General features: G+C 24.8%; 1 protein-coding gene across 4 annotated transcripts in view; it reads right to left on the bottom strand.

The window, feature by feature from the left end:
- Positions 1 to 16,434, bottom strand: part of LOC122531683 (probable G-protein coupled receptor CG31760) — a 58,700-nt gene that overhangs the window by 20,258 nt on the left and 22,008 nt on the right. For 3 of the 4 annotated variants that reach the window (XM_043659791.1, XM_043659792.1, XM_043659793.1), the window contains exons 3-4: positions 12,220 to 12,424; positions 5,698 to 5,923 (exon numbers count right to left, since the gene is read on the bottom strand). In XM_043659791.1, coding sequence (XP_043515726.1) covers positions 5,698 to 5,923; positions 12,220 to 12,424 — 431 coding nt within the window. Of the gene's footprint in view, positions 1 to 5,697; positions 5,930 to 12,215; positions 12,425 to 16,434 lie in introns of those variants that run through there. The other variant, XM_043659794.1, reaches the window with a different exon arrangement.

Here is a 16,434-nt window from a genome sequence, read left to right as displayed (position 1 = left end):
ATTATAAATAGAAGTTACAAAGATAGTTATAAATAAAATATTGTAAATAAAATTGGAAATTCTATTTACAACTAAAAGGTTAAACGAAGGTAACAAAGACGTATTGATCATAATAAAGTAGGATTCATAATTTATTAATTTATATAGAAATAAGTTTAAAACTTTGTCCAGGAATTTATTATACGTATTGATAGAAGACTTGAATACTTTAATAAAAAAGTTCAGCCAGAAAACTATTTAAAAAATATTTAACCACTAAGGAAAAAAGTAGCATAAAAAAATTTTGACGTTATAAAAAGTAGGTATATGAAAAATTATTGTATATAAACATAGAGATATAATACATTACAAGAAAAACTATTTTTTGTATATTAAAATAAATTCAATAGAGGATTTATAAATTTAGAGAACATCTAATAGTAAATTAGATTTATACAGGAAAAGAAGATGAAAATCTCTTGTTATTAAATGTGTTTTACGTGCAAACAATTCCATTCAATGCCAAGGATTTTATATTTTTCCATTACTATGAAAACATTTAATTTAAAACATTAAATTTTATGATCATTTTGTTGGTTTCTTTTTGAAGAAATGTATATGTAAATTTGACTAAAGTATGTTTTTTTAAAGACTAAATTATGTTTTTTTATACTATTTAATCCCATGATTAGGATTTTGTATATAAGAATGTTTAAACACAGTTTGAATAACGATAATACGAAATAATATTTTATCAAAGTAAATTATTATTTCCATAAGTTAAACTATTTCTAGTATAAAACCTTATAAAATGTCCCTTTGAAAAAATGTATACAAAATGACTTGTAATAATAACAGTCTAATTCTGTTGGAAAAAATTAAGTGAAATATGAAAATTATTTTTGTTTTTTTTAAATAAAATGTTCTTTATATTTTTATTAATATTTGCTAAGTATCTCGAGGTCATTAAAAGGTATGTCTTTATATTATTTCAGAAGATGACTATTGTAAATTATGATTATATGTATAAATACCATGAATTTTTTCATCTATTTTTTGTAATAATAGAAAATTTCTGTTTTTATGGGAAAACAAGAATCCATTAATATAAACGGATACTAAGACACTACCATTTCTCAAAAAATACCAAACAACAATATAAGCAGAAAAGAAAGGATAGCTATGACTAGACTTCGAATCGGACACTTCAAGATTACACACGAATACCTCCTAAGCAAAACAGAACCACCTTTCTGCAACACCTGTATGCTTGCAACCAACAAATCACCATCCAGCACTTGCTACATGAATGTAGAAAATACCAAAACATAAGAAGTAAATATGGATTAAACCAAAATACCGCTCTAACCTGCCAGAAACAACAAAAAAAAACGTTATCAACTACCTAAAAGAGACCAAATTACTAGACCAGTTATAAAGATACAATTTCAACACGTCGCTAAAGATCTCGTAGTCGATGCGACGTTAAAAAAAAAAAAGAATCCATTAATAATAGAATTAATTAAAAATTAATTTTCAATAATTTAACTCTCGTCCTTTATGTCAATTAAACATATCCTTCAATGAAACGTGTAAAATGACGATATAAAATAAACATCTATATCTGAGATATACATATCTATATCTGACATACTCTGTATGCAATTAATTTATTTAATCTATTTAATAAAAGAATTTGCAAATTAAACTATTTATTTTTTCATTAATAGATATTAATTTTTTATCATTGTATCAGTTTGACACTAAGGGAAACATTAAGTCGGAAAAATGAGAGACAGATGAGGTTATATTCTTCTCAAATATCTTCTTGCCACAGATTCAAGTGAATCAAATATTCGTCATGTAAGCTTCAGTAGATGATTTATATTGATTATAAAATCAGGAACTTTGAAACATTCAGACAATACATGATTTTTTCAAAGACTGTAGTTATCTTAAGAAAATCTAACATTTTTAGAAACGTATCTCATTGCGTATCGAGTTTCTATGACTTGACGCTCGTACAAGATGATGAAGGATGATGAATGATCGTGGAGCGCCTATAAAATGTTTATTTTCTTCTCGGTAGAACTCTTTTTAAATTTATACACATTATATACACATATGTATATATTTATTCCTCTTCCTTTATATTATTAATTAAATTTTATAATTAAAATCTGTATGTAATAATACTAGAATACTAGAATACTGTTGTTCATTCGTAATTATTTTTTTATTCTCATATATCATATTCAATTACTTTACCGAGAAGAGATAACAAAAATTAAATATGAAGGGCGAAGTGCATAAAAATAAAAATCATTTGTGCTTGTGCGTGTGCGTGCGTGCAGGTTGATGTTTCTTAAAAAGCTATGTGCAACGTGAATACATTATTTTTATATTTTATATATATATATAAATTATGTTATCGACGAATACTTAACAATAAACAAATAAAAGCATAAAATTAGACTGCATTTGTTTAAAATGATAATATCAATAAAATTTTCATGTATCATTTGTGAAGAATAGTCAACAAAGAATAGATTTATTGCTATTAATTCTAACGTATTTAAAATAGATGAAAATATCAATTTTTAATTACAATCGTTTGCTTTTTATACTTCCAAATAATAAAATAATCATAATTTAACAATTTTTATACTTCTACATAATAAAATAATCTACTACTATTTATTATTTAAAAATCTTTATATTTAAAATTGTAAAGACTTTATGTTATGTTTTGCAAAATTTTTCATACTTAAAATTTTTTTATGTAAAAATAAGAAAATATAGAAATTAATGTTATAAAAGGTAACAATGCACATTTCTTTGTTTAGATACTGATATATAGAAATATTTTATACCAATTTTACGCCAGTAAAGAAATTTGATAGAATTATTTGTTACAAGAAGAAATGAATCATGACAACAATAATATCTCTCCCTGTATATATAAATATGTATGTAATATATCATAAATACTAGGTTAATATTTATTAGTTCATTCTTAATTATTTGGTTATTTAATAATTATATATGTACATATATTTTATGTAGATTTTGTATGTATAAACTCCGAAAATTTAACAATTTTTCAGCTTCCTTCTAAAAATTATTTATGCATATTTCGTTTTATCTTATTAATAGATTGAAATAAAAATAAAATTTTATATGATTTTAAAGAAAATGTGCTTTTTCTGTTATGAAAATCAGTTCTATTTCTATTTTTACTATGTAGTATGTATCCCTTTTTTTTTAGGGATATATGTACATATATATAGTACCACAAAATTGATTTTAAATCATGAAACATAAAAAAACATATTGTTAAAAGAAATGATTTGAAATAAATTGGTTTAATTCTACTAGTTGTATTCGATTAGTATTCTAATTTCATTATAAATTATTACATTATAAATAGTTTATATACAGTGTATTATAAAAAGTTTTCAGAAAATATATTTTTTAGTAGTATTTTACAGTTATTCTTTTCATATTTTTAAGTTTTGAATTATTAACAAATTAATGGAAGAACTATTGTTATAAACGTCATCTTAATTTTAAGATTCTGCTTTTTTCTTCTAAACAATTATTCTAAATAAACAATAATTCTAAACAATTGTTTAAATAAATTTTATTTAAGTAAGTATTCAAATATAAAACTATTTGTTATTTGCGAATTAAAATAAAACGCAGAAATAATTATTTGCTTTTTGATAAAATTAATTAAAATAATAAAATTAATTGTTATTTAGAAGAACAATTTGAATTATTATTTATTATTTATATAGCAAATTAGAATAGTTGCACATTAAAAAAAAAAGTCAATTCCTTCAATTCCATTTGTGGTATCCGAAATCATGTGATTTCGAAACGTTTGAAAGCAAAAATAAATGTGATACGACGATTAGATATATAATATCATAATTTAAACTTCAATTCATAAGTGAAAGTATGATATTTTTCCAGTTCTTGCACCCAATGAAAATGTTTTCAAATTGATCAATAATTCAAAAAATCCAGTTATAGTAATATAATCTAGTAATGTGTAGAATTATAAATAATTTAATATATAGAATATCTATGAAATCTATTACAATATGTAGAAAGAAAAATAAGCAGAGATTGAATGTTCCAACGATACTGATACGAAATACATTTTCAAAGTGATTAACCCTTCAATGATGATGTAGATAGAGCGTAATGATATAGATAATTAGTCATTTATATTACGTTACAAAAATTTAAGTCATTTAATTTTATTTTGTAATTTCTGTTTTAAAAATTGTCAAAATTAATTAATCAAAATTAAAATTCCAAAATATAAATTTTTATGATTCCGAATGATATCAGTAAAGGGTTAGACAACACTCGTAATCTAAAAATAGAAAAATTTTTAAATTTAATTTTCGAATCTAATCTGAATAAGAGTTCAAACAAATTCAAAAGATCGAATAAATAAGTTTAAATATTCAGATAATACAGAATCCTTCAAATTAAAACAATAAGTATTTCTCATTACTGAACTGCTTATTATCACTGAAAAAGATACAGTTCAAAGATATTAATTATCGTTTATGAAATAAAACATACTAAATTTATTATATTATAAAATGTAGATAAGTTGCAAAATTTTAGTTTTTATAGCAAAAGAGACTAGAATTTTAGGAATGCAAATATCTTAGCAATTTCATAATATGATATTTTCATATGTTTTCTTTCATTTATCACATTGTTTAATAAGAAAGTTATGCGTACCATTAATTTTGAAGTTTTACTTTACTATTCGTACTAAGATTTTTAATAAAATCTTTTTCATACATTTTACATATGAAAATATTGCGTGAAATTCTCCTAAATATTTATATAAGAAGATTTCCTAAATATTTATAAATATTAGTCAAGCGTCAGGAGCATCATGAAACAAGCAAAGAAGTTTTAATAAATATGGGTGCAAAAACCATTAATTTCAGTGTTACAAGTTTTTATTAGTAAAATATTATTTTTATAGTATATTTTGGTCCTTTGTTCATTTTTATATATACTTCTATTTTTTCATATTCTTTCATAATATTTAATCATTTCTCATAATCTCATAAATCTTAGAATTTTAATACGAACCTGAAGAATTAATTATTAACGAACTGAGGAATAATCAATATGCACATATGGAAACAAAATACATTTTTGTGACTAAGATTTACGCAGTGTTAATACGATTGAGATTACATTTCTTTGAATTAGTTTCAGATACAAGTGAAATAGAATCTGTTCTAGAATAAAACTTCGAAATAAATGGTTTTTGAATCCATATTCATTAGGACCTTTTTGCTTGTTTTTATTCTACTAAACTTCGGTATCGACATCAGCTATAATAAACAATAATAAATTAAATAATAAATTTTAATAATAAATTTAAAGTTTTATGAATATACGTAGGTAATATTTTATTAAAACAAAATTTTGATTTTCCATGAAAATCGAAGTTATATTGCATAAGGTACTAGAATGTTCGAATGAAATAATCATTTAGTGATTAAACAATTAAAAATTACCTAGGTTTCTTCAAACAGTTTCAATTTAATGGAATCGAAGATTCGATAAATGATTTGAAATGTGGAGGCAATGACAAGGTAAGTGATACATGCAAACCATGCATTAAATTTTATTGGAGTGCGTGAGGATTCGAATGTCAATTCTAAATCGAACCTCAGTTCTGTAGTGGCACCCGCATTTTCAAACCATGGTAAATTTGGATCTGGTGTAGATCCTGGCTGGAGTGCGTGACTGTCGACCTTGAATGGTTCTCCAACGCTTCCTGGGCTTCTTTCCAACCAGACTGCGCTAATCACGGCACCCGTAGACGCATTTAGTGCGATCACCCTTGTTTCTACAGCATCGTTCACTGACATCAGCAATGATTTTGCTAACACATCTAAAACTAAGATTACAACAAATTATAAGAAAGAAAAGAAAGACATATAATGATTTACAAAAGTATTTGAATCCTTACAATAAACATGTAACATTTTGAAATTTCTTAATATAATGATTAATGTTATATTAATATACTGGCAAAATCAATCAAAACCAATCAAAAAATATAAATATAAATGCAATTACAAAATATTTGTTATAAACAGATGTTTAGTAAAAAATTACTATACATAAGCAGATAAATATATAAATATAAGTTAAACTAATATAATTAATAATTAACTGTATTTTAATAATATTTATTGAATAAATATATTTATATTTTCTACACGAAATATATTCTTATAATGTTTATTTTATAATTTCTACTGTAACGTAATGTAATTTCAACAAAGTGTAACTGTATCAATAATGATACCAATATATATATATATATATATTGTCGACAATTTAAACTGTCATAACGTTATAAAAGAAAATTATATAATAATACACTTGATCTCATTTTGAAGCACAGAATCCTTATTTTGACAGTGCTGCGTGTTTTTCGAAGATAATTTTACGTCTTGTAATAAATGGAAAAGTGAGGGTATTTTTTTTCGAAAATAATAAAAATTCAAATATTTTTAGAAAAATTTTTTTATGGTTAAATCCACTATCATATTTCAATTTTTGAAGAATTTCGATGATTGAAGTCTCTTCTTTACAACAAGCCTTTAAAACTTGCTAAAACGACTTTTTTCAGCATTTGAACTTCAAATATTGGGATTAAATAACAAAAATTCAAGAAATTCTAACATTTTATCATTTAAATTATATAAAGTTCAATAAAACGATGTAAAAAAAGTCGTACAGCAGATTTTAACATAAGATAAAGAAACGTTTTTAAGATATGGATCTAATTATGAACAAAATTTTTATTGTTTTTAGAAACGTTTGAAATTTTATAATTTTCAAGACAAAAGTACTTTTATTTTCATTATTATGTAAAATCCTCTTCAAAAAGAACAAACTCAAGTGGATTATTATATGATCTTTTTTTACAAAGTTATAACAATTTAAATTATCAACAATTTTTATCATTATTGATTCGTTATGTTTTTAATTTATATTTTCTGATTGATATATTTTCTGATTTGTTTCAAATTTGACCAATGTAATCACGGTAGTTAAGTAGAAATTTCAAAATGCTTTATATAACGCATACAATATATTTATAAAAAATTTCTAATGTTCAAATCTTTTAATGTTGTCATGAGCAATTATATATTAATTCTAACTTACTTCTTTTCAATAATAGAATTCAAAGAAACTTACAAATTAGTAAATTATCTTATATTGAAGTCTTTCGAAAACTTTTTAACTCTACTTAACTTAAATTTTCCTTGAACAAAGAGGTAAATATAAATTATTAGAGGAGTAACAGATTAATAACTGCCAAATGCTTTTTCAATAGTAGAATTCAAAGAAACTTACAAATTAATAGTAAATTATCTTATATTGAAATCTTTCGAAAACTTTTTAACTCTACTTAACTTAAATTTTCCTTGAAGAGGTAAATATAAATTATTAGAAGAGTAACAGATCAATAACTGTCAAATAAGATAAAAGCAAGCATATAATTACACTTTAAATTTCATTTTTGAACAATATAATATTTATGGAAAAGAAATAAAATCAATCTTCAAATACCTAAATTCCTTCATCCATAAAATATGCATATTACATCGAGTAATATGTCTCAATATCCTATATTTTTTAATATTTTTGTGTACTTGAAATATTAGTAATGACATAAATATTAAAACTGTAAAATATGATGTACTTACATATGTAATTTAAAAGTTTTTAACATGAACAATAAGATTGTATGATTTTTCTCTTTATTTACCACAATTGGATATTTATCTGTAATGTGTCTCATGTGTTGAGTCAGGAAAGATAAATAAAACATTCATGACAAATCCACAAAATTCAATTATTCATTGGCCTCATTTTCGACTTGAACCATAGAATCTATCTGACTTCATTTATTTTGTATTATGACTTACTATTTATCCTGTATATTTGATTATGAATTATTGAAAAATAGTCGATTTGGTTTATATGAATGAGATAATTCAGAAAATAGGAATTCATTTATTATTATTAATTATAAGTATACGAATATCACTTATTAATTATGAGTATACAAGAATTAAAAATTAAAAACAAAATAATTTGATGACTTGAGAAGTGATAATAGCTAATCTTTATATATATATATATATATTTTAATAATTTATACACAATTTATATCTATAAATTTATATATATAATATATAACTAATTATTATAATTTATGTATATAAATTTATATATATAATATATAATAAACAATGTATATATGTACATATATATAAATTATAATAATCTAAATCATGATTTTTATTTCGTTTTATTTAAGTTTTCTATTGAACAAATATAAAAAATATCATTGTTTTCTCAGAATCTATGTAATTTAACTAATTAATTAATTGGTCATAAAATGTAAAATTCATGTAATTTTTAAAAAGAGTATTTTTATAACTGCAATTATTAAAGGATATAGAGATTCGTTTTAAATCCACTTTCAGAGTTAGAAAACCATACAGGAGTAATCGATGTATTTCGATGGCATGCATATTCTCGTTACCATTTCAGCCGATGGAATTCGATTAGGCGCTGATATACCAGGTTCCGTACAAATTGGACTGTTGACAATGCAGCTCGTCATCTTGCTCGGTTTATTGGGCAAATCGATTTTACGTTTCTCTCGTAGATTACTGTGGAATATGGAATGATTCAAAATTCGATAACAACGTAAAAGCAGTCTCATAGTTTGAAGTACCAAACCACTGTGTTCTTTTTCCACCTAATTTATTTATAAGTTATAGAAAAAGGAATTTTTATGTTTCATTTTTCCTTGGTTTCTAAGATATTATTTCATAATATTTGAAATATATGACACAAGTAATGTCATTTATTTCAGGTATAATGTATTAAGCATTAATCCCTCCACTCCTTAATCCAAATTATCTTGGGTCAATTGAACTATTCCAAACAAAGATTCCAAATTAATTTGACCTAACGTTTGCAAATAGGTAATATACTATACATATCGATTTCGCAAAGCAGTATAATTAGTAATGATCAAGTTACAATTATACATGTAATAATTTCTTAGTAAACAACAAATTATTAAAAACTGTTCAGAATGTTTCTTCGTCCTTATAAATACATTACAGAGCAGAAATACTGAAAATTGATAATTTTTTAAACGACATTCCAGAAAAAATGGAGTTAAAGAGTTAGTGTTATAAATATAATATTTCATGTCGAAAGAAATTTTGAAAGCAGATTTATCTGCAAAATGATTTATACAGCTACAATAAACGATATCTTATGCTGTATGTGAATTTCACAGTTGCATTATTTTTTCTAAATAAAAACCTTTCGTTATTTTTGCACATGTCGTCATTCTATGTCAAAATATATTGAGATAACATGATTGAAAATTGATGAATTTAAAAAGAATTTCTAGAATTTGCCGTATAAAAGACAAACGAGTGTCGTATAAATAGTATGTAGCCCATCTTGAACCATTTATCTATTTTTTATAAAATTTTTTAAAAAATTATCACTAGACGATTTTGGTATTTTAGAGATTTTATATTTTAAAATAAATCTGAATTATTTTGGAATTTTTTTCATGAAATTATAGTAGCTTAAATTATCAACAACATTTTTGTTCGATAAAATTTAATCGATCAAAAACTTTAAATTGCTATAACTTCATGAGAAAAAACTGTCTACTTGGATTCATGTTAAAATACAAATTTCTGCTTTACAATACTGAGTTTGTTTTCTTCAAAAATATTTTTACATTATTTCGAGGATAAATAAAGATATTTTTTCTCTCAAAAATTTTGTGAATCTATATGAAAGTATACTTTATATGAAATAGCTTAATAAAATTTTTTCATAATTAAGCAGTTTTGAAAACTAAAGTCTTCCTTTTATAACAATTTTTAAAATTCTTTACTATAATAGTCTTCATTGAGTATATGAATATTCTTTACAATTACTACAAGTGAATTCAATTGACCGTTTATTTAATCGGATACTAAAATTTAAAATTTCATTTCAATAAATCAAATGAAAAAACCGTATTGCTGACATTACTGCTTATGTGACCAGTTAAAGTGATAGAAAAAAAAGAATTAAGATGATAGTAAGAAAGAAACTAAAATAATAAAAAGAAAGAAATTCAAATGTTTATTCAATTACTGTATTTGATGATATTTGCCCGATGATTCAGCTTCATTTAATTTATTGTTGTGAATTTAATTTTATTTGAAGATGGAAATAAATTGATGATTCAATGTTTTTTTACTCGTAGCGAGTCATATAAGCTTTTTTTCGTTTATTCAACAAATTTTCTTAACATTATCGTATAATTGTATAATATTCAGACTCAAAAAGATATAAACGAAACTATATAGTTTTAATACTTTATCCTGTTTAAAGTTATAGAACGTAAAAATTAAATAAGTATGGCAGAAAATATGATTTTCTTATGATTTCGTGGGTCAAATAAATAGAAGGCCATATTTAACTCACGATTCACCAGTTCGTCATTTGTAAATCACAGCATCTAGTTTTTGGTCAAAGATGAGTGTCATTTGATATATAAAAATAAATAATTCTTTTGCTAGATTCTATTAACATTTATCTTTCTTCTCTTAGTGTATGTTTAACACATTAAGTAATATAATTATGAACAATATTTATCCATTTGTTTTCTCGATTTGTTTTCTTTGAAAAATACACAATAAAATTATAACAAATACATAATAAATTTCTAATTTTATCAAAACATGATAATATGATTATTCCTAACATGATTGATTTCAATAGTACATATAGGTTATTTCGATTTTGAGTAAAGATTTCATTTTTTCATTTAAAAATCATTTTTTCCTTTTACAGATAATTGTTTTAAAATTTTTTCTTTATTAATTTATATTAAACATTGCTTGTTTTTTATTTTATTAAAATGAACAGAAAATCTAACAATCTATCATGCAACATTTTAACTTGTAGTTAAAATGTGTAATAATCTATCATGCAACATTTTAAATTAAAGTTAAAATCTGTAATAATCTGTTGCAATGAAATTTATATTATTCATGACAATAAGTTGTCTTTTTATTCATAATTTCTATTTATAATTTAGTTAATTTTAAAATTATTGGTCGTCGATGATTTCTAGAAAATTAACAGCAATAAGTTAATAGTATTAAGATTTTTAAATCGTTATTTATAATAAATTTGTCTTTAAATTTTTTGATATATATATTTAGAATAGATTATGATTGTGTTTATGTAGTATTGACAAATAATCTGATTTTGAGAGATAATTCTATGCCTTTAGAACGGAGATCTATTTAAAAAATGGATTTTAAAATTTAAAATCTTGAGTATAATTTTTAAGGTAAAAATTTTTTTATTGCATTATTTTTTACTCATTATGAGGAGAAAAAATCTTAAAGGAACCATGGATCGCAATCCTACCGTTCTCTTGGAAAAAATGTTGAAGTTTCATTAGTTTTCATTCATTTTGATGATCATTTTGACTATTCATTTTGTAATGATAAAATAAAAAATACAGTACAAAAGTAAACAAAAAAAATACAATAAAAAAATTGGATCTTGAAAATTATGCTCAAGGTCAAGCTTGTTGTTTTTAAACAAATCTTCTGAGGCTATGATAACTTTTGACACTCCATACATAAAATAATTCGTGTGCACTATAATTATTATAAAAATATAATTTATTAATACAATACTTTGATTATGCAGGAAATTAGTTTCTATTTTTATCATTGGAAAATTGTGTATAATATATATTCTATTATATATAATATTATATATATATATATATATATATATATGGAAGATTGTATATAATATTCTTTCAACAAAATTAAATTTTTATGAGATAATTTTTTCTTTAAAACAAAATATTGAATCGGTTTCGAATTGTTAATATTTGCAATGTATTTTCTTTCGTAGTTGATTACTATTTATTATTTTCTTAACTGACAATATTTGATGTATTTTTCATAAAGTTAATAACGTATAATATATATTATAAATTTATAGATAAAATATAAGACTATTGTGCCCACTGTAATTATTATTCATCATTGTTGTCACTGGAATTTTCATTGTTATATACTTTTTTTTTATCATAAATTATCAGTAACTCACCATTATGTCTTGATACTCCAACAGTGCCGAGATTTTGGAGCATCAGAGCTGTCATGTCAGCTTTTTGACGTGCAGTATCGTAACGTCGAGGATCAAGTGCTACGACAGTTGGTAAAGATTTAAAACCAGCTGTTGTGGCACAGTCTTCACCCAGTGACCCGGTCGATGCCGCCTCTATTACATCCAGAGCTTCTTCGATACCTGCCTGAAATTATTTATATTAATTATACAAATTATTGTTTATATTAATTATGTTAATTCAATTTCATATCTTTTAACGAGTTGATATCTTTCTTCAAACTTAATATTTTTAAAATTTATATATATATATTTTTTAAAAATTTTAAATAAAAATTTAATATATATTTTATTATATATAAATTTTATATATAATAAAATGTGCAAATGTAAAACGTATAATGTACAATAACGAAGTGTTAAATGATAAGGAATAAAATTTTTATAAGTTTGAAACAAGATATATATGCAGTAAGTTCTCACAAATTTAATAAAATTACTAATAAATTTACAAAAGCTATGTAATCAGATACGCCTTTGAATACAAATATTTGTTTTTTTTTTAAATCAGTTATTTAATGTTGCATCAACTTCGTAGGTTATTAGCGACATCAGAAGGAGGGATTTCATATATTATAGATCTTAATGAGCTTCAGATATTGTATCAGACTCGATGATGATCCACTGTCCATTAGATTATCTTTTAGGGTGGGCTTGACTCTTCAGAGTTATTTTCTTTGTGATAGATATATTTCACATTGTAATATGAGGTGGTTTATTGTTAGTATCGTCTTGCACCGTTCGCAGAATGGTTGGTCATCATTAGTGAGTATGTGTTTGTGTGTTATTTTTGTATGTCCGATTATTATTCTAGATATTATAACTTGATCACGTCTTTTTAGAGTGGGTGGTATTACATTTTTGTAAAAATCATTTTTGATGGTTAGTAGTCGCGGTTTTGCTAGAGTTTTCCATTAGTTATTCCAATGGTATTTGAGTTTTTTCTTTAGGTGGACAAGTAGAGAATCGAGTGGTAGGTTTGTGTTGTGGTAGGGCAGTGTCGAATTTGCTGCTTCCTTAGCAGCTTTGTCCGCTCTCTCGTTCATTTCAATTCCTGTGTGGGATAGGACCCATATTACTGTAATTGAGTTATTGTTTTTTAATGATTCGATGTAGGCGCTTTGGCATTCGTGGATGGTTGTGTTGTTTGTCCATTGGTTTAGAATTGAGGCGATAGCATTTGTGGAGTCACTGAAGATGGCGAATTTTCTATTGTGGTATTTAGATGTGATTTCGAGGGCATATTTTAGTGCGTAAGTTCGGCGGTCAGGATGGACGTGTCTTGGTGGAGCTTGACTTTTGTGGTTGAATGTTCGAAGACGATCGAGTAGCCGGTGCCGTTTTGGGTTTTTGAGCCATCTGTATAGATATGTGTATGGTTTTGGTATCGCTGGGATAGCTTCCAGAACAGGGATTTAAATGTGTTAGGGTTGGTTTGTTTTTTGTCGTGTTTGCGTAAATCGGTGTCGGTTGTGATTATAGGGACAGTCCACGGCGGGAAACTAGGTATATTTCTTGGGGTTGCCAAGATGACTTTGGTGTTGAGATCGTGTTCATATTTGGAAATTCTATTGTAGAATGGGAGTGCGGTTTTCTTCATCGGATGTGTGGTAGTAGTTGCGTTCTGTCGAAAGGTGTTTAAGAATACAGAGTTCTGAGGGGTGCTAGAGATTTTAGCAGCGAACTTGATGCTTAGATGCATTCTTCTGATTTTTAGAGGAACTTCCATTGCTTCGCTCAGGATGTCAATAATTGGGCTGGTTCTGAATGCTCCCACTGCTATCCTAATTGCATGGTGGTGTATAGGGTCGAGGGACAAATATTTGTGTTTCTTTATTTATTTCAAAAAATAATTTTCTGGTACAATTAGTTAGAATGACTGTGCACGTATACTAAATAAATATCCAAATTTGATTTTCTCAAAAATGAAACATCATGTGATAAAATTTTATTTTTGCTCGTACACTTGTTTTTGCTCGTATCTTATATCACGATTTACTTGCTGTTTATTGAATTTGAGAATTTCTATTTTATTCATTTGATAATCTATCTTACAGAGATTTCTATTTTATTCATTCCAAAATTTATATTTCAAAACTATTTTAAATTAAAAGAATAAATTCTTATTCATATCATATATCAAGAATACAGTAAGAAAGGAATTGTTACTCAAAATCATATATCTAATATTTCGGATGTCAAGAACAGCAATGCTGAATAAATGTAAAAAAATATATGTATGTTTTAACTATGCTAAACCACATTACTTTAAAATATCAAATGATTCAAACTGTTTTTATTCAGACTGTGATTGTTCAGATCAGTTATAATGATTACGCTGATAAATTATGTACATTGCTAAACAAAACAAAAACAAGTGTATTAAGAGTAAGGTAATCTATTTTTTGAACCTTGTGATTCCAATCTATAAAATATACCACGTGTACCATAAAGGCGAGTTTAATTAAATAGCGAAAACTTTAATGCATAAATTTATAGCACAGTTTGTTGCTACTTGAAGTTCTCTAACAAAGTTGTTAAAGTCGAATTAGGTTACAATGATTAATGAAGAAAATGAAATGCATGTTTAAGCAAATCTGAAAAATAAAGATATCAAAATAATAAAGTATTTAAATTTTAAATCTAAAAGTTTAGATTTTAAATCTTTTTGTAACCAAAGAACAAAATTTTGGCTTACAATTCTTGTAAAATTTAACTGCTTCTTTTAAGATTTTGTTTTGGATTTACTATAAATGCAAAGAATAAAATACTAGAACTATTAAATTTCCTTTCATTTTATAAATATGTAAAAAATATTTGGAAGTAATGAATTTAAAAAAAAGAGGACACCCATAACTTTATTACATAAAATATATAAAAAATGTATTTTCGATTCATGAAAAATTATCGAGATCATCTAAATGCTAAATTAATGAAGTTTTCATGTAAAATTGTTTATAATTTGTTTCCATTCAAATATAATAAATATCCAAGTGAATAAAATGAATGTAAGAGATAAAAATTTTGAAACTATTTTGGGGAAGAAACTTATTTAAAAATTTTAAAAACGCACAAATATTATCATTATACAATGTATTCCATTTTAATGTCCTAGAACAAATATTAAGTTGAAACGTATTTAACACATATTATTATAACTTCTTATATTAAACTGTATAATTATTGTATATTATTATAGATGATATCGAAACATTTTCAAAACACTACCATATGTATTTTTTACATAAGCCATTCCAGAGATATAAACTCAAATTTAATTTGTGTAAGCTGAAATTAGTATTAGGTACCTACTCTATATAATGTCATGAGATTGCACGGTCGGTTTTTGTACATTGTAGGAGTTCGTATATCTGAGAAAGCCCGATTGTGTATATTACAGTATCGATTGTGTATATTACAGTATCAATTCTCGACTGTTTGCTTCGATGGATATTTTTTGTCTGTATACTGTTGTGCGTAAAAATGTGTCTCTTTTATAGACACCTACATTTGCTTGGTTTTCACAATTTGTACGACTAAATGAAGTAAATTGAAATGAAACAAATATTTACAAACAATGGAGAAAAGATTGTACGTATCACATGCCAATGACTTTCCCTAGTCTGCTTCACTGTCAGTTAATGGTGATAGCACATCAACTTTAAGAATTTATCTTGGAAAATAACTTACTAATAAAAAATAGATATTTTGAAAACGTCTCAAAATCAGTTGTAATAATATGTAATAAAAAATATAAATTCCAATTTAAAAATTCAATATTTGTAAATTTTTTTTCAATGTTATCATGCAAGGTCATTTGAATGATCTGTCTTCCTCAATATCTTTCATTCAAAACATTTTTTCATTTATTTTACATTTTTCGAGATATTTATCTTATAAGATTAAAATGAGACACTCTGATACGGATGAAACTTGATAGCAATTCTTATATTTTTATGACCTTTAAAAATATTTGTTCTGGCGCAGAACAGAACCCTCCGAGGCGTCAGTCAGGTCAATTCCTACGAAGCCTCGACCCTGCCGAGAATTGCACGATGTGCTAACATACCTCTCATCTAAGGACACTTTCTCTGGCCTTGGAGAGAGAGACAGTATGTGGAAAGGCTCGGTAGGGCA

Source organism: Frieseomelitta varia, unplaced genomic scaffold (assembly GCF_011392965.1).
Source record: "Frieseomelitta varia isolate USP_RPSP 00005682 unplaced genomic scaffold, Fvar_1.2 scaffold_411, whole genome shotgun sequence".
NCBI classification, from domain to species: Eukaryota; Metazoa; Arthropoda; class Insecta; order Hymenoptera; family Apidae; genus Frieseomelitta; species Frieseomelitta varia.
The sequence above is the reverse complement of the archived record's forward strand: the minus strand, read 5'-3'. Positions and strand labels throughout refer to the sequence as shown.